The sequence below is a fragment of the Diadema antillarum genome, unplaced genomic scaffold, assembly GCF_040938485.1.
Source record: "Diadema antillarum isolate AM-2024a unplaced genomic scaffold, OU_Dant_1.0 scf00000119, whole genome shotgun sequence".
NCBI classification, from domain to species: domain Eukaryota; kingdom Metazoa; phylum Echinodermata; class Echinoidea; order Diadematoida; family Diadematidae; genus Diadema; species Diadema antillarum.
In genome coordinates this window covers 270,615-295,329 of record NW_027271008.1, presented here as the reverse complement: position 1 = coordinate 295,329, position 24,715 = coordinate 270,615, and the positions used below count along the sequence as shown (strand labels likewise).

Sequence of the window (24,715 nt, the reverse complement as noted above, 5' to 3'; positions counted from 1 at the left end):
TTCATGTGCATGTATTATTGTATTGATATGTTTTTGAACACTTTATTTTGAAAGAAACGCGTACTAGTGAGAAAATTCTGATCACGGTGTCATAAGAACATTAAAGGTCCTGTTTACCTTAGGGAGCAATGTTTAAGAAATGTTCAAGATATCACTTTCGATGCATACGTGTAGGTCAGTTGTATCATGAAACATCCCACCAAATAAAATTGTTGCAATAAAGCCTGAAATATAAGGAGATATCACTATTTTTCTCTTTAAACCATAACTGTTGACAGTTTAATCTGGAAACATGTTTATCATAACCATTGCTCACATTTTGTATATTAACAATACTTAACATCGATTTACTGGTTCAGATTTTTACATTGGTTGTTTCTATCCCTAATTCACATTTTAGAACTATTTTGAAGCACTCATGCGGTTTTTTTTTTTCATCTGCAAATGGTAGAATATGCCTTGAAACGAAATACATGACATCGTTTTCATACCAAAGTCTACTGTTCAGATAGTGCTTCATATTTTCCTGTGTTGTTCCTATAATGAACAAATTTGTGTGCAAGAACTCTGTCACGAGTCGATGAAGAAATCGTATCACATTTTCGTTATCGAAATCACAGTGCACAATCTTCATCATCATTACGGTTTGATATTACTATTTCCCTAAAGAAAACGACCTCGTCACCACCATTATACAGTTTACTCTCAAAGTAATGGAAAATATATATTATACACACATTAATCGGCATTGCGACTATATTTACAATATTATTCTAACTGGATGCACGTCACGAGACCGACACCCACAAATCATACAGCCCACTAGTCATAGAGCCCATGAGTTCGACACAAAGCAAACAAGGCCCACGAATCGACACATTAAGCCCCGTGTTGTACAATGTCGAACTCGTGGGCTGTTTTTTGCCTAGTGTCAAACTCATGGGCTGTATGACTTCTGAATCTTTTTTTTTTTTTAATGTCGAACTCGTGGACTGTATGACTCGTGAGTTTCGGTCTCCTGGGATGACCCCTTCTAACTAACCTAGCAATCCGTATCATCATCATTGTCACCACGGTTACCATAATCACTATTCTTACCATTACCATTTTTTTGCAATAATCACTGTTCTTACCATTATCACTGTCTCTTTACCAGTAATTGGGCCTACTGTACTTCATTTTTACCACTATCACATCCTCACCATTACCACTATTCGTATAACTATCACCATTCTTACCATGCAATACAAACAAGAAAACGGCACAAGGACCTGGGGCCCGTTTCATAAAACTTGCCATTAGTGACAAGTTGTCATAGATGTGACAAGCTACTGAAATCCTTGAATCTGATTGGCCGAGAGCAAACTTGTCATAGAAATGTGGCAGTTGTCACTGATAAAAAGTTTTATGAAACAGGCCCCTGGATACAGATTACACAAGCATACACACACACACACACACACACACACACCCCGGTATGACAATAATCACAGGCAGAGCACTACATACGTGGTCATCCTGTAATACATCATGGCAAGGAAATTCGAACTACAAAGGATGAAATCACATGGTGCGCCATTATGACGTTATAGGATTTTTATGGAATATTGAGATACATTTCATATACATGTATAACAACAAAAATTCAGGTGTCACAACGGGTATGGAAGTTACTACAGTGGATCCCTTCTAACGAAGTCCTCGGGACCGCCAGTTTTCTTTCGTTATATCGAAATTTCGTTATAAGCGAACAAATAACAATAAAAAAAACATAGAGCCGATAATGTTGCCGCCTGAATTTTTATTTCGCTGTAACCGGAATTTCGATATAACCGTGTCCGTTATAAAGGGAGTGTACTGTATTATCATTATTATCATCATTTATCTGGCCATACAACTGCGATATACAGTACAATGTCAGGTAACATACGTGCATACAGGGGTTCGACCAACTTCCATATTTTCACGATTTTAAGAAAATGAAAAATATAAAGTACATAGAGAGGTAGCGTCTGCTTTTACTGCCTGAATAAAACGAAAGTCGAAAATACCATTAAATTCGAAAGGCACAAGTAGTATTGTTACAAACTAAGCACGATGGCGTTAAAAACTAAATCGCTCAGTAAAAATCCTTCACCATAACGCAGCGTATAACAATAGTTATGTTCAGACGGCAGGCCCTAACCTCGAGGTTAGGATTGTGTCTTGCCCAAATGAATAACAAACAACCAATTACACGGTATTGTGAGAACCGTGTTGAGACTGTCATCTCTTGTGATGAGAAGAGCAGACGGAAAAGGAAGTGAGGTCAACTTGGAGTTACCGTTTTGAGAGTTTGGGAGGACAATGGCATATGCCTAACTATTTGATATTTTACACTTTACACGTGGAAATGTCATTGATACTCATTTCAGATTGTAAAAAGTACACAAACAAACATAGGTGTTTATATGTTTGACAGAAAAACGTGGTAAAGAACCGCTCATGAGAGTACATCCGTCTCCCCGGGCTAGGAGAAATCGGGTTTGTTCAGCTACTGACGGCATGCACTGATGAACGTCTCGGTGAAGAATTTCGGATAGCCGGCATCCACGCTGTTTCGGCCAGCGCTAATCTTGAACACTTTTTTCGAGCGAACGAAATATCTGTTTCCTGTAAAGAAAAACAAAACGGAAGAGCCAGAAAAATGAATGTAATAAAAAGACAGCAACTAGAGTAACTTTATTTTGATAATGAGATGATGAGACGACATTCAATTGCTTATGAGTTTTACAAAATGAGGCTTTGTTATTCATTACGGACGGCTCGCTGGAAGTATTTGCAAAGTAAAATGAGACCCTTCTTCTGTAATTGTGTGTTTGTGGGATTGTGTGTGTATGCGCGTGTGTGTGTGCGCGCGCACACGTATGTGGACATTATGGCAAGTCTGGAAAAGTTGTCTTTGGGATGGCCTTGAAATAAAAAGCTTCATGTCTTCCACCCAAAGCAATACTGTATGTTTTAGTTCAGGGCCGGCGAAGCGTTTTCAAAAGTGGGGAGAGGGGCGCACTTCCGGCTTTGAAAAAAAAAATATAACCTTCAGCGCAACTTCTGGCGCGACTTCTGGGTTTCTTCAGCTGACAAGCAAAGAAAAAGAAAGAAAGAAAGAAAAGAAATCTGTTTGATGATCAATCCTTTTATCGTCGCCAAATTAAAAAAACAACATGATTTTACATTTTTGTGATCAAAGTTTATAACCTATAATGGAGGCCGTGGGGGTGACGACATCATTTTGCATATAGATAATATATCCAAATCAATATCATTTACGAAACATCTTAAAGTTTGAAATGTGAAAAGTTTCTTGCTTTTACGATTTTCAATGTAACCTTCACTATTTTCTCATTATTTGATACACGCGTGCATAAGGCAAAATGAACAAAATGAAATGAAAAGACTCAAAAAGTGATAGTTACACAAAAATTGCATCAAGCATAGAAACTGAAAACTTCACAGCGTGTAAGTGAAAGTTCAACAGTCTCAAAATCGAAAATTTGACCGAAAATCGTGATATAAGACGGTTAGGAATAGTACGATGATCGCCGACGTTATGATGTATAGTATGAAGATATGCTATTGTTGTTGAGGGATGTACAGTAAAAGACAGGTGCTGCGGAACGTTTTACATGGTAGGAAGGTGGAAGCTGGGGGGGGGGGGGGGGTCACAGGGCAAGGGTAACTTTCGGAAAGGCATAGGGTTTTTAAGACCTAAAGGGGGGGGGGGGGATTTGTTTAGAACTTACCGCTAGTGTCGGAGAAGGCAGCAGTGAGTTTGCTTGGCACGCCGGGAAACTCGTCCGCGATACGTCGTGGATAGCCGGACTCTACACGCCTGGTTCGCTCATTATATGCGTACACTTGTGAGCCTTTGAAGAAGTAGGTCCGCTCTTCCATCGGGGAGTGGAGTGCGGCTTGCAGTCCCTTTGGGAGACCGAGGCTCGACAACGTGACGGGTGCCCCGGTGCGCGAAAACCCGCTATGAGTGAAGAGTTTTTTACCTATAACCGAACAAAGCAAGATCAGCACATCAGCAAATGAAAAATATCCACATTAAAAAGAGATAGGCCCTAATAACGTATATACTGTACATGAATCAAATGAAATCAATTCGTGAAACATGATTATTGGATAGATTCAAGAAAAAGAAAGTGAACACAGCAAATCTTCGGAATTGATCCTATTTCCCATATAGACATAAACATTATTTGGGTTGCACATCGCTTATTCGTGAACTTGTAAAACATGTGAACGTTTGATACAAATAGTCTGGAAAACAACGTAGGCCCTAAGGAAAACTTGGACATGAGGCTCGTCTGGTCTGGCCTTACATGCACATTGTGTATTTTAAACGCTAGGATTCAGTGCAAGAGAGCCAACCAATATTACCATACGTATACTACTCGTATCAATATGTTTCATAGAATTTATACATAGGCGCCAACATACATAGGGCCTACATACATACACACATCAGAGGCCGACATACCTACACACATTCGTGAACAAATTTTACGCAAAAAAAAAAAAATCGTTTACAAAATTCACAAACAGAATCTGATTTAGGCAAACACCGGCACTAATCGTTACTCTGTTGGTCAACACTGACTTGACACTGAACGGGTAATCACTGATGGGGATCGATTGGATGGGCCTATGATGATTAGGGAGCTTTAGATCTTCGTAACGGCGACGTTCAGAGAGAGAGAGAAAAAAATCTTCTGAGCACGCGCAGAAACGCACATCAAGTTGATCTATTTATAGCTCGCGTCGTCTTGAGTTTTTTAGTGTTCTGGGTTATTTTTACGTCTGCTCAATTTACGACGTAGAGGCTACTTCATGCACCGATCATGGGGGCGCCATTTTATGTTTTATAGGTTGCGTCCTAGCGTAATCTAAGCTACTTTTTAGCACGACGCAGGGAGAGAGGAGAACGTCCAACGCACTCATCGTCTCAAATGTCTGCGACTCAAATCTAGAGTTCCCTGTTGTCAGGCACGTCGGGGCCGTAAAATACGAACCTCGTACAAAACCGACGTTTCCATTAGCAAACTCATAGGCGCAAGTTGGTTTGGCTGGAAGTCGGTTGAATAGAGCCTTACTGAATTCACCCTCCGCAGGTGAGAGCAGTGTACCGTCACTACCAACGCGCCATACCAAGTCCTCCTTTGGAAAAAAAAGGGGCAACGACAAGAAAATAACGATGATATTGATGATGACAGTACATGTATCAAACAGTTTCACTGATCATAAAAGTATAACATTTTTTCGCTTTTTAGTATAATGTGAAATGAAATATTGAATTATGGAGACAATGACTTCCCTGTTTGGAGTAAAAGAGAAAAAATAATAATCACCATCACCTGCACCATTACCACCATTACGACCACCACACTATCCCAGATCCCAGACCACAGTATACCTCTCCACCGCACCACAGCCATTACTATCATCACCCCCTGTCCATCATTCAACAACCACTAACATTATCACCACCAGCGCCACAGCCATCTTACCACCGTCAACACCACAGCAATTACTGCTGCCACTACGTATGACTTCACCTGGAGCAACAAACGAGCAAAAACCATCGTTCTTAAAATTTTCAAAATAATCATCGTTACCCGGAAGAGATTCAACTCTCCGTTGATATAGCTGGCAGCAGTGAATTTCAGATCACACATCGCTGGCGCCGGCGCTGGCGGGTCTGTAACACGTGGTGCTGGTGGTGGTGGCGCTGTCTGGACATTGGAGTTTGGGTCTGCAGGATCAAAAAGTAAAACAAATCATTGGCGAACATAATATAGCTTGCAATTGCCACATCGAATTACACATCCGAAGTAGACGTTAGACAACATAATCCTTAACTGCACTAATGTTGTTATATTCCCAACGTTGTTAAATTTCAAAGGAATTATGACAGTATTATTATCCTCAATAGGCTGTGTAATTATCGTCATTTAGATTATTGATACCATTTGCATTGTTGCATCATGATCGTTTTTACAATAATTCCAATAAATATGACTTGCTAATTTCTTTCAGTTTTTGTACTTAATACACTCAACGTTGTACTCACCGAACTAGCAGAATATTAAAAACCGACCCTTTTAGTGCAACCTCAAAAACTTAAAATTTTAGACACCATCGTGGCAGATATCTCAGACGCATTTATTTAAAAAAAAAATGAAATGAGCAAAAAAAAAAATCATAATATTAATCGAAAAGGCATGTGAGGAAAATCCCAACAAGCAAAGAACAAGAAATGGTTGTTTTGATAATAAGTGTAAAGAAACAATAAAAATCATTACGGAACACTGAAACCTCTCCACAATGTGTATTATGCTCTGTATATTGCTTTCGCAAAAGAAAGAAATAAATCTCTACGAAGCCCTGAGCATATACCATACAAATCGATGAGCGATTTTACAATTACAACTTAATTGTGTCCATGAATGTATATCCATTCATTTTCTTTCAGACGAAAGGTTGAATCTTTTTTAATAGTATATTTTTATCGATTTACTCACCACACACAAAATCTGGATCAGCGGCATCTGTACATTGAGAAAGAGTGGGATTGATAGAAAAAAAAAAAGATATAGACCTATAAAGGCATACACACATGATGTACATTTACATTGATATCAGACAACTGAAAAATTAGAATGCAGATAAATAAGTACATAAAGGAAGAGGGTTTCATCACAGGATTAAAAGGATTAAAGTTTTGGTTGAGATGGGGCTTCAGGTTTGTAACTTTTTTGTAGGATAATGAGAAATCACTTGTAAAATATCAAAGAGCACGCATTTCTAAAAGGAATTCAAAGTTTATTGGATGTAGATCGGTTTGAACTTTTTTGTGAGATAATGAGAAACCAACTGCAAAATATAAAAGAGCATACAGTTCTAAGAGGATAGTTTATTTGATATAAATCGGTTTGAAACGGCTGAGACATCCAAAAACAAAGTGGTCCTAATAAAAGGAGGGTCTCACTTTTTATTAGGACCACTTTGTTTCACTTTGTTTTTGGATATCTCAGGAATTTCAAAACCGGTTTCATCAAATGAACTTTGATTTGACCCCAATCAAAGCCATGGGCCCGACTTTCGTAAATAGGCCTACAAACAGTGGAGTCTGGGGGGGGGGGGGTGTCCTTGGGGGCATTTCATGAAGCGGTTTGGTCGCATATTTTCCCGACAAACTGTTATAAGCTACTGAAATCCTTGCATCTGATTGGCTGAGAGCAAACTTGTCCGACCAATTTGTCAGACAAAATGCTCCATGAAATCTCCCCCCCCCCCCCTAAAAGGTTTAAGTTAAGGGGAGGAATGGGGAATGGTGCTCTCCATTGGACTCACTGCAGAGCCCGCACATTGTAGGGCATCCTTCGCGCACTTGGGCGTATCCCTCGCAGAACTCGGGCCACCAGGTCTGGTAACACCTGTACGACGTATCGATGCACTCCTCTGGCAAGGAGAATACAGAGACAAACAGACAGAGAAACAGACGGAAAGATGAGACAAGCCAAGTGGCGGATGTCCCGAATGATGGTACTTGTGATGTATCACAATGATGATGATCATAAAAATAATGCAAATAATAAAATGGCAATCCAACGTCTAGTAATGATACTAGTGAAAACGACTGCAGTAGTGATTATCATTAATAACTATAAAGACACGGCTTTATTCTACTTGGAACGTCATGTATGCCTAGAGATTTGAGGAGTACATGAAGTTGAATAATTTCTCGGATTCGTGTTGTTCATCATAATATGCATCATCTGTAATATCAACATCAACATCATATTTTGGGCGTTTCAGCGCATAAATTTCTTTTTTCTTACCATTTCCCTTATCCCTTGTTTCTTTTAAAATCTCATGGGGGTATTTCTCTTTTCCTTTTTCTTTAATGTCGAACTGATAGTTTGATAAGCGGTCCCTTTTCAGCTTGAGTTAATGAGTAGGATATGCAAGTATGTAGCAGAGTGTTGTCTTATATCGTACGTGTGCAAGTTTTTCGATGCACTACTGCACGGATGAATTACACGTAGAATGAAGTCTTCTGATGACTTCGATTAAAAAAGAATCGACTGGTGTCTGAAGTACCTGGAATTTGTCCGCATTCCACTCTGTAGCTGCTCTTCACCCCCATCCCCCCCCCCCCCCCAAGTATTATCCGCTATCTCTGATTTTGCATGATTGTAGTGAATTAATTAAAAGAGTAGGTTATTTCTTTTAGGTGGAAGAATCACCATGCAGTTTTCAGAGAACTATCGTTTCATCTCGTTTTATTGTATTGACTAATCGTATAATAACTCCCCCTGGAGTCAAGAGCATGTGGTCGTTGCGTATGATCTTTGAGAAGGACTCGGATGGCAACATGACTGTGCATGATTATCTTTGATACCATTTTGGTGCCGATGATGCGATGTAAGTTACATCAATAAGTCAAACTTAAGCATGACGACATCTTTACTCATGTTCTCAAAGCATAGAAATAAAAAAAAAAAAGTTGTATGCAAATTACCTTGATGTCCTTTAATGCGATATAGGCCTACTTGACTGTTGTTGTTGTTCAAATCATGTTTCGTGTTGTATATTTCTGTAAATTTATTGTTTTCATATTGTTTGTAAAATGTGGAAACGGATATCAAATCATACACATAGTATCAAAATGCTGTAAATCATTGGTATAGGTGTGTTGCAGGGGATGTTAAACGGCAACAAGAGAAAGCTACAGAAACTGGACTTACTTTCGCATCTGCTGCCATAGTAGCCGTTTGGACATGTGCACTTGCAAGCTGCAGAATTCAACTCGCCACAGTTTTCACAAGTTTGACGACAGTCTGGGTGAAAAGAATATAAGTCAAAACATAATGCCCTCTTTCGAAGCTTTTCACAGAGCAAAGGAATTTTGACGTCACTTCTTGATCTGTATAAAGCTAAAGTCCTGTTATCTTTAAGTCTTTTAACATTTCATTTCATTTTATTTCATTTCATTTCATTTATCTATTGTCCATAAAATTCAAAAATTTTGTGATTCAAGTGGCATAGATACACATATATAAAACACATTTCAAAATGAAGCACAGAAAATAACAACACACGTCATTGATTTATATGAAATAACACAGAGAAACTTAACACTCAATAACAAAATGTACATCAATGACATCCAGTATTGCACCTATTTTTTTATATCTGTCCAAATATTATATATAACAAGAGTTGTAAAATACAATGAAATACAAAAAAAATAAGGCTGATACAGCACATACAAACAAAATATTGACATATCATCCTATAAAAATCTGAAACAACACTATCAATAAAGAAGTTACTACCAGCATAAAACTCCCCTTGTAGAAACTCAACAAGTTTGAACAACATCCCACATAGAATGTGTTGCGTGAGACCCCATTCGCGCCATGTTTTGTTGATTCATAGTAATAGTGCATGGATCCGTAAAGCACTGTATGCTAAAGGTGATTTTGTCTCGAACAGGGTGTTGGAGATGAACTCCAATCCATGCGAAAGTTTGATAAATCTAAAAAATTTTGATGAGCAAAGCTAGCCCACTCAAATAAACCAACATGTTAAAATCTCATTGCCATTGGAAATGTAAATCAAAAACTTTTGTAATGAGCGATCCGAGCTCTTAGCTGAAATGAAATAAGTAGATTTGATATTACTCTCAAAGAATTATTAAAACTGCGTTTAATATTAGAATTGAGTTCCATTTCACTTACCGCACGCTTCATTGTGCTCTGAGCAAGGTCCTGAAAACAGAATATAATGTATCATAGAAGATGAAATTAGATATTCAGCTATCAGCCATCATACTGTAATGATATACAAACACACATTGTTTGGTAAGATTTGGTTTGGTTTATTTCTGCATCATCTTCCTTCAAGTACAATGAGAAATCAATAAAAAATTGATATAGAGTATATGCAAAAAAAAGTAAAATATACAAAATCAATATACAAGAATTGTCAGTTTCATAAAACCATCTTTCATACTACAAATAAATCAAAGCAACATCATAATGCATACTGTAGTCGTATGTGAACAAGGAAGAATTCGATACAGAGGACCGTCATCAAGAAGAGCTTGACGTGGATGAGGCCCTATATCATATATATATATATATATATATATATATATATATATATATATATATATATATATATATTCATATATATATATATATATCTCTTATGTATTCTCTCATGGTCCCATATCGTACAAGCTTTGCTTTTTAGTAGGACCCTCCATTTCGTTGACCGGATATTATAGGTTGTCCCAGACGTCAGGTCCGTAATATCTGATTGATTCCTAGGCTAATAAACAGCTTTGGGGTTCACAAGGTGATAGTCTGTCGAACGACGAGCTATGTTTGAACATTCGAGTATAAGTCAAATATGTTGTGGAATATGGGGGAAGTTGGTTTTTTTTTTTGTGTGTGTGTATACTCGCACATGAATAGGCCTGTTTGAAGAATGTGAAAGTCTCAAAACTTAAAGGTGTTTAAGCGATGAAATAAGGCTCTGTATGAGATAGATATATTTATGTCGAATAAGTAATGATGTGAATTGCACGCTTCAGAGTAAATACGATGAGTTGTTCAGTTTTGAAATACACAGTTCCCCACACAACATTTGAATATGTGTGGCAGAATGAGAGAATTGTGTAAAATGTCGAGGGATCGCTCTGATACAAGTTTTTCAACTACTTCCAAAGTACACAGGCGTTTCTTGTAGGGTCCTTTTTAAACAGGATTTGTTCGTTGTACATTAATTGCGATCATCATGTGAAGATCAACATAATTTTAGCCGAATTAGCTAATGAACGCTTAATTAGAAGAGATCAGTTATTGTTAAGCTAGAGAGAACTTCTTTGGGGGATCAATTACAGAGGCGTAAAGGCTATGGTTTTGTTCTTTTGATTTTATGTCGATGTAATTCTCCAGTTCACTAGTGTATTTAAATTTATGGAATTTAAAGGGACTGTACAGAACTGGTTGAAGTGACGATTCAGCTTGAACCATTTAGCAAGATATTTAGAAACCACTCTATGAAATGTTACAGAGCATACAATAAAGGGGAATCAAAAGTTGACTTGATGAAATCTGTTTTGAAATGACCGAGTTATCCAAAAAGCAAGGTAAAACAAAGAGATCCTAATAAAAGTCGTAGCCTGTCAGTTTTAGCAGTATCACTTTTTTGGATATCTCATAGCCATTTCAAGACCAGTTTTCATCAAATACACGTTGAATCCTTTTTGGAATCATTAATGCTTTTTCATATTTCATACGAGGTTTCTCACTATCTCATCAAAAAATTTTATAAACCTGATGTTAGGTCTCAACCAAAACTATACAATCCCTTTAAAAAGAAAAACCGGCAGTGATGTTTACTTTCGCATAGAATATGTTTGGAATCCAGTTTACATAAATTTCTTGTGCTCATGTCGGGCAAGACTTCTGGTCTCAAGGAGCATACAATTTGAATAGTGAACTAGTCCACGTTGAACTATATTTCCCGGGACTTTATCGTATCGGCCATTGAATACTGTATAGAAGAACTACGCCCTCTACAGAAATACATGCTGTAGGCGATAATTTTCTTTGCCGACCCAAATCGCCATAGTCATCATAATCATTTTGTTTTTGTTATTGTCGCATACCTTTGTAATTTCGTTTGAACAACCAAAAAAGTTTTTTTAGGCTTGTATGACAAAGGAATAACATTAAAAATTATGTGTTTCAGCAAGATTAGTATCAATAAAATTTTCCAGTAGACTATACTATTAGCTGTTCAGTTCAAGGGTTCATGACAAAAAAAAAGAAGCGGGTGATGAATGACAAATGACACTTCATGATGATAATAACAAAAAGGATACAAAAAACGAAAATCAAACATCCGAAATTTAGTTTACACGCGTGAGTTATTGATCAGTCGAGCAAGTATCGGGATAGCTTTTCTGATTTCAGGACGTTGTATACAAAGTGTACATAAAAACTCTCAATTTATTATCACTGCTCTGGTCATTCCGGTCCTTCCTGCTGCCGTCATGATGTATACCATGCGTTGACTCTATGCGGAATTACGAGGAATGGGTTCATAGTAAACAAACAAACAAACAAACAAAAAGAAGGATTGTATATGGATAAAGAACTATAGGTATACTCACGGCATAGATCATTGTAACACTGGCCTACGCCGTTCCCGCAGTCCGTGCAAGGGGGCCCGATAGAATAAGGTTGCACCCCCTGCCAGTTACCTCTGAAGCAAGAATGATTGAGAGAGAAATAAAAAAAAAAAAATACAACAATGTTTCCTTGATCATAATGTCAATTCATTCACAACACAAAAAAGGAGCCAACGGCGTGGCGTTTGTCTCAAAATACCACCTGTAAGTTTCTATGATTACGGCGTTTAGACAATCAACAACAACAAAAACAAAATATAACTTCTGAACAATAGCAGTTGTTATTAATTTTGTATTTGTTTCTATTAATAACTAGGTGTGAAGCGCAACGCCACACACCCCGCTGCGTTTGGGTAATGGCAAAACAATTAGGCCTACTGTGTCTAAATAAAGTATGTTATGGAAAGCATAACGAAATAACGATAAGTTATGCACAACTTACGATCTTACCACTAAGTTACATTAATCTCAACAAAAAATGAAATTACTTTACAAAGATCTATATACATACTGGTATAGACTTGGCTATTTTAATGTCAGGGTTTACCATCGCAGGGGAGGTATTACTGTTATTATCATTAATGATAACATTTCTTCAACAAAGGTTTTCGCGTTTGTTTTTGATGAATTAGCGCAATACTCACGTTGGTCCGTAGTTGCAGACGACATACCACGCGTTCCTGAAGGCGCCACCAAGGTAGGAACAGAAATAGCGCCCGCACCCGACCCTATTAGTTGACGACCACACAACCTGGGGGTAAACAGATTTGACAGTAAGAGCTCAATTGCACGCGAAAAGGTATAATGACGACAGGATCGCTAATCTAGTATATTTGTCAGACATTAATGACTTTTATCCTTGCAATTGATTTGTAGGGGTGGATCCAGGAATTCGGTGAAGGGGAGGAGCGCAAAGCGAGGGGAAGGATGTGAGTTGTTCCCCCCCCCCCCCCCTTCCCCTCCCTCCTCCCATGGTAGGGAGATTTTTTTATATTATATTTGTGTTGGTCATCGTGCGATTTTGGGGTATCTTAAAAAACGAGGGAGGGGGCTCTCGATGCACTTCCCCCCACCCCACCCCCCCCCCCCACCCATCCACCACTAATTTGTTCACTTTACATCTTGTCAATTTTCTTGAGCATATTTGCATATAATTAAAATGGGATTGCCATGCTTGTTCACCACATTAGTATTGACTGTCTTCTCAACAGCTTGATATACCTGGGTGTAGTGACCGCACGGTTTGCCGGGTACACAGGTGCCGCCTGTCCCAGTTTGGTAGGTGTAATCGAGCACCTCGTCGTACCAGACTTGGGTAGCCCGGACGCCCGACAGCGGCGTGTCCTGACGCCCCGAGTGAGCCCAGAGATTCTGGCCGATATTCTGGTATGGTGACACGTTGGTCGGCTGGCCGTGTCTGAATTGGCATTGCATGGCCCACTGATACGCCATATAGGCAAGATTCTCGTCCCAGGACTGCATTGTGACGTCATCAATGAGAACGTATGAAGACGCAAAAACAAACAAAATGATGAAGATTTGTCAGCTCTACGTCACGAATGTAAGTGAACAGAATGTGATGACGTCATCTTAATGGGATATCTTTCTCAGACAGACGTTGGCACTTTTACAAAAGTAAGCAAAAAATAAAAAATTCAAATCAGAGAAACTCGTCGCCATAAGGAAAAATGTTGAATTTTCCCGTTTCTTTCCATGTGTTTGGAAGTCAACATAAATTATGAAGGCGTCACTTTCGAGACATTGCGCATGCGTCACCTCACGTGATCTTCAAACATTGCCCTCCTCGAACAAAGAATAGTGAGACCTTCCTCGCTAAGAGCATTTTCAAAATGTACGTTTACATGGAGTGCCTGGAGCAATCTAGAATTAGCTGTTCCGTGTGATGAATTGTTTCATTCCCGGTCATTCGAAGTTACCTCTAAAGAAGAGTGAACGTTTAAACTTCAATAAAAGGCCAATGACTATCACATAATTCTCTCATGGGATGTTTTGTCACCCAAACGCTTATTTTTATGGGGGGAAAAAGTCTTCCCACCCTTTCTTCCAGATTTGTTTACTGTAGTTGTAATGAAAACAAGTATGCACAAACAACGACACAGATGAAACAAGAAACTTAATAATGCACGTCTATGTACAAGACGAACTATAAACCCAGTGCAGAGATTGATTCAAGGTTTGGGTGGTGTTGGTAGTGTTGTTAACTTTGTGGGGTTTTTTCTAAACTCGTTAATAAATTTACGAAAGTGCAACATTTTTAGACTCGTAAATAATTTCATCAAAGTCGAACATAAGATACGGTACTTAACATGTCATGAAATTATGAATTAACGCTACCTAAGGATTTGATGTTAAAATAACTAAACTTTACAGAATGATAACAATTACTGCTTGAAAGTTGACGGAATGCATTGACAAAGATTGTGTTTGGCACACACGGAAATAAAACAAATTGGGGACGATGAAAAGAGACGAATAAGAAACCAACCATGTGCTCCATGTCTGACGCCCTCACAGCGTTCGGGTCGTTCCTCTCGTTGTCGTCCCTGGCGGCGGGCGTGCGTCGGAGCTCGTTGTGTCTGTCGACGATCTCCTGGTTCTCGAAGACGGCAAAGTTGGAGCCCCCGAAATCCGCCGGTAGGTCGGGCATCTCGGCTTCGTTGGCAGTAAGGTTGAGGCAGGGCTTGTTCGATTTGAGCACCATGGGCTCCTGAGGCGGCTGCGTCGGCGCGGGAGTCGGTCGCGGTGCTCGACCTGACCCATGAAATAAATATGATATCGGTATGATACAGGATTAGGCCTATACTAATGACGATAAGATCATACTAGTTTATACAATACTACTACTACTACTTCTACTTCTGCTTCTACTGTACTAGTAATGATTCCTACCACAGTATTGAATATTGCTGAGAAAATTAAGATAGAAAAATCTATGATCTTAATTATCGTCCATCTATGCCTATAAAGCTGGCTATTGTGTAGCCATGCAGTCATTTGCGTATATAGGAAACTTCCTTCTCTGTATGTCAAACCTTATATGTGTAATCTTTCATTCATTTATACATCTTTCTTTCTGTCATTTTATCTATTTGTCCATCTACTAGTATTTCGCTTATTACAATAAATGTATGCCCATGTATACCACTTGTCCGCGCATAGTTGTATGCACTGACGAAGGCCCGAGGCGGGCCGGAAATGTTGTGAATAAAAACCTTGTTGGAACTACAAAATGGCGTACTCGAGACTCCTATGCCCATGTATGATATAATAAGCGAACATACTACAGTGTATATGCACATTATACTAGTAATTACATATAACACATATCTCTGTATATACGTATATAGGTTCGAACTCTTCTTTATATCTACACACCTACACATGAACATCCCAATAGGCATTTCCGTATAGCTCCAGATTTCTGCACCATGACCTCTTCTGGCCACTCCCAGTGAGTGTTACCATGGTAACCTAGTTCATACCAGTCGGTCCCGCTGTGAGACAGCTGTCGGTATGCTGTTTTTATCATTATTGTTTCTTTTTTTTTCTTTTTTGTTTCTTACCTGCTTGGGAATGACTTGCAGTCATGAAGAGAAGAGTCAACCCGAGCATAGAGAACTCGGCACCGAATCTCGCCATTTTGCACGCGAGAGAGAGTCAGCAACCTCAAATGGTATAATTGCGTTTCCTCGGCGAACTTGCTGCCGCCTGTCAAATCCTCTGTCATCGGGATGAAATAGCGCAAACAACAGAAGTGACGAGAAAGAGCGTCTTGCAAAGTACGAGCATGGACCTAATACACACATAGACTAACAGCAAAGATCTTTCTTTGATCCCATCATCACCGCCGCCACCTGATTATGTGTATCTTAATGAGTACATTTAGATATTTCGACAATGACGATTGTGTAATCGTGCATCGTCACTGACAAGAGAACCGTTTCCCTTGGTTGGCTGAGGTATTTTTTTCAGATCTCAGCTGCCTTTGAATAACGGCACCTATGATGGGGAGTAGCTTACCTGAAAATATGACATTTTTCTTGTCACAAATATTGTTAATTACTGAAGTGGACACTTGGGTACACTCATGTGACGCGTTGCTTAATGATAGGACATACATAGCGTCATCTACGGTTACTGTCCATGTTTACTCTGAAACAATGCGGGAAAAATGGATAGATTAGCTTACAAATCACGATTACCCTGCCAAAATATTTGCTTTTTCTTGTAAAGTACGTGTATTTTGCAAATGAAATCTAGAGCGATGATTTCCCAATGTACACTGCAACGACAACACATGCATTTTTCTTGATTTAAGAAAATTATCATCTTCTACGCTTGTAGTTTTTAGATTTCTCAAAGCGCCGTCTTGTTTTCATCCAGGCCGGTTGTCAGCGGTAATGAAGAGATCAAAGCAGGAAAGCATAATTAAAATATTATGTGACACTTTTGACAGAAACAGATGCATGGATTTATTAACGAGCGATGGTCGTCCATGTGTAGCAGGTCCATGACTAAACCAATGAGGTTCAAGAGAATTGAGTCACAACCGACTTATTTCCTTGGAACCCATGTTCGATGACGACACTCGAAAATATTTGAAGCACGTGCCAGACTGGATCATGCTGCGCGAATAAGAAGACAATTGACTCGTGTGCCATTGCATAATCAAAACCCACCTTCTGAGGAATTATGTCTTTGTGTGATGGTAATGACTTTTCGCCATCCCTACTCATAAAAGATGATATATCAATGTCAAAGACACGGGATGCGTGAATAGAAATCGGGCAAAACAGAAATGATGAAATAAGAACGAAAATTACGCGACTGGGCATGCCCGGGCATTAATCTAACATGTCTATTAATAAAGGATAATACTTGAAGATTATTCCATATCAATTTCATTTGTGGAATTATGTGCTGGAAAAGTGAGGAAGCTAAGGGTAAACAGTCTCAAAAACTGTCACATGATGCAGCTCTGATTTGCACTTTTCCATATATACATTTTTGGATTGGATTGGCTTCTGTTTTATATGCTTTATCATAAAGTGATAATAAACTAACAAGCAAAATATAGCCAACATTATGTTAACGTTCAAAATGAATTCTCAGATTGCTCAGCAAGACGGCGGCATCGAACATTGATCATCAAAGGAACAAATGCACCTGTGGAACTGTTTTGCACATCAATGTAGAAAACTGACAACTGTTTGACTAATTAAAGCCAGTTGGAAGTCCGTCTCATAAACCTCCTTGAAAAACCAAACAACCAAAATGAAGTAAATAGAAAGACATGCAGCAAAGGGACTGCAGTATCGACATTCATTTCTTTTATGTACGCAGTCATTTCGCATCTTCTTGGATGCAAAAATGTTTGCGTTTGTTATTTTTATTCGTTTTCTTCTTACCTGGAAAGTTACTTCATCATCTTCTTTTTTAAATCTTCTCTAACCTTTGATTTTGTATGAATCAAAATGTAACACATTTGTTTGCTGGTTACATTTGGGTTTGGGTTGTTGTTGGGTTTTTTTTTTCTCCCCATAAGCATCATTAATGTTTGCGAAATCATGGAATGCGTCATCTGAGTTTTGACTTACCTCGGGAATATTAAAAAAAAGGACATTAAATAAGGCAACAGGAAACACATAGCGTCATGTTTTTACGGGTTTGATAACTTTTACAAGGACTTCCGGGACTGTGTGAGTAGTCTTTCGCAATCTAATGTAGGAAATACTCACACACGCACACACAGACACACACATACACACACACACACACACACACACACACACACACACACACACACACACACAGAGTCTTCTTGATATGTAGCCAAAGTTATATGCCATTACATACAAAAAGTAATAAAGCTTGGTGACTGAACTCATTTTACGATTTAGAATAAAGCAAGTGAATAAAACATCTGTTTTCTTGCAAAGACAGATAATTACATTTGTATCCCGGATTTCTATTTAGCTGGAAATGATCGTCTGCTATTTGAAAGGACTAATATCATTCAAGCTTTCCGGACCAAGAAAAGGAACGTCCATAAGATAATTCATTCTCAACCATAAACGTGACTCACAGTGAACCGCAGAAGAAAGAGAAAACCATGATCTTATATCCAGATGGTAATGATGCACTTTGGCGGATCAATAGTTCATGCAACATCTTGTTTCAAAATTGGGGGTTTATTAGGCCCAGAGTATAGAGTTTATCTGCCTGATGCTCATTAACTGGTACATTGAAACATGGGATGACTGTGTACGGTATATATCATTATGTTCAGTTCAGTTCAGTTCAGTTCAGTTCAGTTTTTATTTCTGCATTTCAAAATCAATACAAATCAACAAATCAACAAAATACTTACATAGTCATTTACACAGCTAATATTCGTAACGTTTGGATCTTACATACATTTTCTTTTTTTTTTTTTCAAGAACGAATATCATATATGAAAGGATCTCTGGGGTATAACTTGCTATCCTCGTTTCTGACAGAAACCCCTAAATGTCTTCTTGCACTCACATCTTCCTGAAATTCGGTCGTATTTGAAGGGAAGGAAAACTAAGAAAGTACATTTCTGTCAGAATTGTTATCTTATAGAAAAGGGAAAAAGACATTCGAATTGATACATAACGGGAAGTTTTGGGTGCTGAATTATTAACAAAACTGTCTGAGAAAGGAAGGCAAAAGTGGGGGCAAAGAATACTGTAGACATGGTAGATGGGGTAAGAAAGAAGGGGGAAGGGGTGGGGAAGGAGAGGGAAAGGGATTGTTGTCTCTGTGGGAAGAGACGTACATGTCTATATTATTATTCTTGATAATGTTTTCCTCGCGATAACTGTTATAGTGGACGTTTTTCAAAGTTACACTTTTTAGAACAAGTTTAGTCATCTCGGTTGTGAGTGTAACGCGCTTGGATTTTTGGTGTTGTAATATTTCCTTTTTAACATAATGTCATGATTGTATGTCATTACAATGGTATAAATATTCCTCTTTTTTGAGAAATCTGTGAACTATGAGAAAACAATACATTGAAATGTAATCAGAAAGTGCAAACCAGCCACAAGGCTACCGGACAACTAGAATTCGTTACCATTGCTATAATCGAGGTTGGTCCTTTTTTTAAACTTGATGGTTTTGAGATAAACAGGAGGAAAACGAGGGTGGATTCCACGGTAACTATTGTTATGTTTGTTTGTTCTTTTTCCTATAGAGTACTGAAATATGCAAGACAACTAAAAATCACATCCCAAACTGGTTAGTGCAATTCTAATCATTTGCGGTTCATGTAGAGCAGGGAATACCGTTGACTCTTCAATTCCTGTTTTACCCGTCTTACCAATTGAAACGATTAATACTGTTACAGGTAGGAAATCATTCAACCGGTCGATAGAACACCCCTGTCTATAAACGCTTATCCTTATTTCGATTTTATTTGATGTGATTTGATTTGATTTGATTTATTTCCGCATTCAATCAAATACAAATTGAATACGAATTTCAAAAGCACAAAGACAGAGAATAGCAAGTGCAGTGATTTAAAACGATACATTACACAATCAGATACACATATCAAAAGCGACATTGCATCCTTATCTCGTTCACTATCTTGTTCGCCCTGGGGGTGTTTCATAAAGCTGTTCTTAATATTACGAACGACTTAAGAACGACTGGTGATTAGTTCTAGTGCTGAATTATGGAAATTCTGATAAGTATAGCACTTTAGAACTGATCACCAGTCGTTTTTCAGTCGTTCGTAACTTTAAGAACACCGCCACACCCCCCCCCCCATGTATCATATACATGTATCATATATCTCAGTGATTGACTTCTCCCCTTTCTTTTTGCCCCCTCTCTCTCTCTCCTATGCTATCTTTTGAATTGTCTTTTAAGTAGATGTCATCCACCTTCAAATGCCCGGGAAGATCCTAGATTCTTTCTTCTCAGAGCGCCGGGGAAGGGGGAAGGGACGGGGAAAGGCATGCTATGATGGAGTGGGTATAGAGATTGGCCCTTTTCCTTTGAAATCAAGCAGAAAAGAAGTTTGGGGAGGGAACTTTTACTTACGCACAGGCGTTTTTATGCATGATTTTGCGAGAGGATCAGTCAATATTTGTGTTTTTATGGTCTTAAAAATTAAGAAATTTTGGCATATTTGAGAATACAGTTTTAAGCATCACTGGTAACCATGATGACAATCAATATGTTGTTGTCAAATTTCTAAATGGAAACTATTTTTTTTTTTGATCATGCATACATGAAGTGAGACTTTGTGGGAAACCTTAAATGGCGTTCCTTTTTGTTTGTTCTTTTGTCTTTGTTGGGGTGCTCTAAACGATTGTTGAATTGAATGAAGTTGAAGTTCTTTCTACAAATCTTCAAAAGCAACTTCGCTTTTCATTCTGTATGCACGCATGCCATACAGACCTCTTTTGTTCAATCATATGTTTTACTGTTTCACAATCACATAAAATCAAGGAATTTACATACGAATTATGATAAGCAGTCATTGTAGAAAAGTTTGATGTTATAGCGGCGAAAATATATAGCATAAACTCCCTCCGTTAAGCCCCCAGTTGTCAATTGCAAAATAAAACGAAATGTCTATTCATAGCTGCCAATTCATAAAACAGTTATTGTTACCACCATTCGAGATGCTAAACAATGATTTGCAGCCACAATGCATTATATTAGATCATGTCACTGAAATACATGCCGCAGAGAAGAAAGACAAAAAAAGGGAATATAGAAAAATAAAGATGTCAAACACCTTACCTATAGCGTTCTCGCCTTGTTACACCTCCGTGTTCAGCTGTTCGCTCAATTGAGCTGTCTAAGCCGTCAAATGGACTTAACCTGGCAAGTGAGATGTCTGACCGACCTTACCCGTGGAAGCCCAGATAAATAACCCTCGCACGCGATTTCACAGCACGCGCACCCGTCTATCTACGTATCTGGCTCCGCAAACTCCGTATGAATTCTCCTTCCAATCAAAAGAGTCTACCGGATATGGTGATGAGAAAGTTTGGAACCGTTTAATGGCTGCTTCCATTGAACTTGCGAAGTTCAGCGAGGAACCGCATATGCAGAGGAACTTCCAGAGGGGGATCAGCGTTTATATTACAATCCGATGAAATCTGCGGACTGGAAATCATTTCCCTCGCTGTTGTGCGCACATCTAAACACGTCTCCTGCAAGGGTGTTATCTATGGCAGCAAACAAAGATAAATAAATGTCACCAACATCCGCACTACATCTATCAAACTGGCTCCACAACCATAACCATGCAGTTTTTGTCGCTTTTGTTAGCTCTTCTGAACGTTTGATCAAGAAAAGTCGTTTTGATGAGCGATGTCAGTCTTGGTTACTTCATTTGCTTCTTATATCTATGCACATTTTATTTTCATCAAATTTGGATGATTGCGTACCCTGGTGTATATTAATAACGTTATCGCCAATTTAGTCAACTTAGTTTATTTCTCTTGCAATGAAATTAAATTGCTGTATTCATACATCAACGAAGCACGGAGTGATGAATAGATAAAATGATGGAACACTTTTTGAACCGAATTCCAGTTCCAAAACTATTATTTTCCTTACCTAAACAACGGTCATGTTCCAAGACAATGCGTTGTGTACATTTCTTTTTTTTTCCTTTTTCCCCTTGCCTATAGGCCAAAAGTATACAATAGCTCATAATTACGTAGGTTCCCGATATCTTTCCTTGAGCCAACATTGCATGATATTCACTGCAATTTCAGGTGCAATTCATTCAACATCATTTCAGCACTCTATGACATTAAAAAGATTGACATGATGATATACAAGTTTGATACAACACAGAATGAAGAGTAACGTGATGGCGGGAACCCCAAGAGAAGAAGTTTACTTATAGATAGTGTCCCCGGCAAACATAAACACTGAGATCTTACTATATGAGACTGGGAATAAAAACAGATAGCCACCCGGAGCAACAAAGGTGCAGATCCATGCAAAGTAATAGATGCCCGCCAGTTTCAGTGTCAGTTTCTGTTTCGGTTTCTATGTCAGTTTGTTTTATCTTTTTTTTTTCACAAGTACAAATGAAATCGTTATAACAAATCAACAATTTTCGCATCAAGATTCAAACAAGAGTAATCAAAAGAGATAGATAATTACGTGTATAGTATACCATATAGTATACGTACGTAATTTCAATTTCAATTTCACTTCATTTATTTCATTCTCCTTTTTCCAACAAAACATAACACAAAATAAATCCTGAATTTTATCATAAACAAAAATTCGACTTTGCAAAGGTAAATGATACAGATAAACATAAGAATGCATACTGGCAAAGATACAAAGTTATGCTTCAGCTGAGGAAGAAAAATAAACTATACAGGTGGAAACAGTTAATGGATAAGCAGTAACGATCCGCATCAGTGTCAGTGGAAAAAAAAAGAAAAATATTGCCAACCCCGACTTACCTGTACCATGTCTATGAAGGATTTATATTTTGGTAGACATGAACGTGGTCGCTAAATCTCTATGCCCGTACCCTATTCGTTGTCTGGTCTGTTTATACAATCTGTTCTCATTCCGTTGGATGGTCAGGAAAGCCTCTCTAACTGAAATAATGTAACAGGTCTTTCAGTAATCAGCAGATGCTCTTCTGTATTGGACGTCATGAAAGACATATTTCTGTTTCTGTTGCTGCTATCTGTATCTGAAAAAAAATATATATATTCATATATTTATACATTTCTGTTCAAACTAGGTTTCAATCTAATAGTGTAAGGACGGTATAGGAGTAATGCCCCTTCTGCTACATTCTGGCTTCCCTGTGGTTTTTGGTTTATCTTTACCCTTCATGTTAAGAGTGTGAATAATATGTAACGCATGTTTTAAAGTAATCACTGTGCAGGAGTTGTGTTCGTTATTTTGCACACTGTAATATATACGCAGATTCATATACATATACATATACATTAAATATAATATGATACTACTTTGTTGTTACAAGTGTTCAGTAAATCATATCGATATCACCGACACAGCATAATATTTGCATCGGTCAGTTTTGCGAGCCCCAATACCTTGATAGCATTGTACAATATTGATGACAGGAAGGGGATATTAGATCGAACTTGATCTGTTTTGACATGCCAGTTGAAACTTTTCTGACCTTTGGAGCGGTCGAGGACGATGGTAGCCAGACTAACCGGCGACTGGATGCAGGACGGTAAGATCTCAAACACCAACTGCATGTCGAAATGATGGAAGTCAGGACGAGGAACGAGTACACGAGAGGCTACATAACACTCGATATGTAGATTTGTACGATGTACCCTCCGTGTTAAACACCTACCACGAAGATAAAAGCAGATTAATTGATTTTCCTTTCAATTTTCCTTTCAATGTGAGGGAACAGTTTCGGCACGCTACTATTTTGTTTTGTTTTGTTTTGTTTTGTTTTGTTTTGTTTTGTTTTGTTTTGTTTTCTCTTCATTTGTTTTATATTTTCCCTCCTTTTCTTTTCTTTCGTTTCGTTTCGTTTCGTTATGTTTTATAGTGATGAACTGTTTTGTTGTGTGTGGTTTTTTTCGGAGCAAAAGTACATCATGGAATAAAAAGTAAGATAGACAAAAAGAAAACAATATTGGAGATAATCATTACCCTTCGCTTTGTAAATCGACATCAGCTCAAATGGTGGGTATTCCGAATGTTCGAAATTCGGAAGGTTCGTTAATCCGAAAATGAAATAAGGTTCGTAATTCCGAACGTTCGATGTACACAGTTTCTTGGGATTTTAGAATCTTGTAAGGAGAAAGAAAACGACAATCACTTTCGTCATGTAGGTGCCTACTATGTTTCATTGCCATGCAATATTATGACAATAGATAAGCTGCGATTGATAAAATTCTCAGGTGAATCGTTGATCAACCTTGAAAGTCAGATAATGAAGCAGCCTGTTAATTGCTGTTTTTGTTTCCGAATAATACGATTGACAGTCCGAATAATTACGAGTTATGATTAAAAACAAAAACAACAGCACAATAAAATGTTATGTTCATTAGATCTATCTTAGGTGTTTATTCTTGAATTTGGTTTGAACGAATACCATTACCTAGGATCGATAACATTATGTTATGAAGTCCTGTCTGGACTGTGATTTTTCACTTCTACTTCCATAGGAATTCATGGCACGTTGTACTGGGAATGGTCGAAATCAGGCGGTTTAAAGGGCAGGAAATGAAAACAAACTACGCTGGATTCCAACCGTGTAATAATATCATTCATGGCATAGAGCAGGGTCAAGCACTGACCCGCTCAGACAGTATCTGCCAGGTGCTGCTTCTTCACGCAAACTACGAAGTGACATACTGTTTACTCTTGCGTGGGCTATGTTGTTCTCATCGCTGCGTGGACTTTCTTTCTTTTCTTTTCTTT

At 38.3% G+C, this 24,715-nt stretch overlaps 1 protein-coding gene across 1 annotated transcript; it reads right to left on the bottom strand.

The window, feature by feature from the left end:
• Window positions 1-2,254: 2,254 nt before the first annotated feature.
• Window positions 2,255-21,322, bottom strand: LOC139720022 (uncharacterized). Its single transcript, XM_071631398.1, has 14 exons — window positions 21,059-21,322; window positions 15,841-15,997; window positions 14,763-15,028; window positions 13,478-13,732; window positions 12,901-13,007; window positions 12,239-12,330; window positions 9,792-9,821; window positions 8,796-8,888; window positions 7,399-7,506; window positions 6,567-6,593; window positions 5,661-5,797; window positions 4,983-5,202; window positions 3,783-4,037; window positions 2,255-2,652 (listed from the first exon to the last, which is right to left on the bottom strand). The coding sequence occupies exons 2-14, from the start codon at window positions 15,914-15,916 to the stop codon at window positions 2,534-2,536; spliced, it is 1,785 nt and encodes a 594-aa protein (XP_071487499.1). The 5' UTR covers window positions 15,917-15,997; window positions 21,059-21,322; the 3' UTR covers window positions 2,255-2,533.
• Window positions 21,323-24,715: the final 3,393 nt, after the last annotated feature.

Bases quoted from the DNA above. Each gene is read 5' to 3' on its own strand.
- LOC139720022 (XM_071631398.1), bottom strand. From the start codon at position 15,916: ATGGCGAGATTCGGTGCCGAGTTCTCTATGCTCGGGTTGACTCTTCTC. The intron at 7,507-8,795 runs GTAAGTCCAGTT...TCTCCTTGCCAG, and splicing joins CTATGGCAGCAGATGCGAAA to AGGAGTGCATCGATACGTCG. The intron at 2,653-3,782 runs GTAAGTTCTAAA...TTTTCTTTACAG, and splicing joins TGCCTTCTCCGACACTAGCG to GAAACAGATATTTCGTTCGC.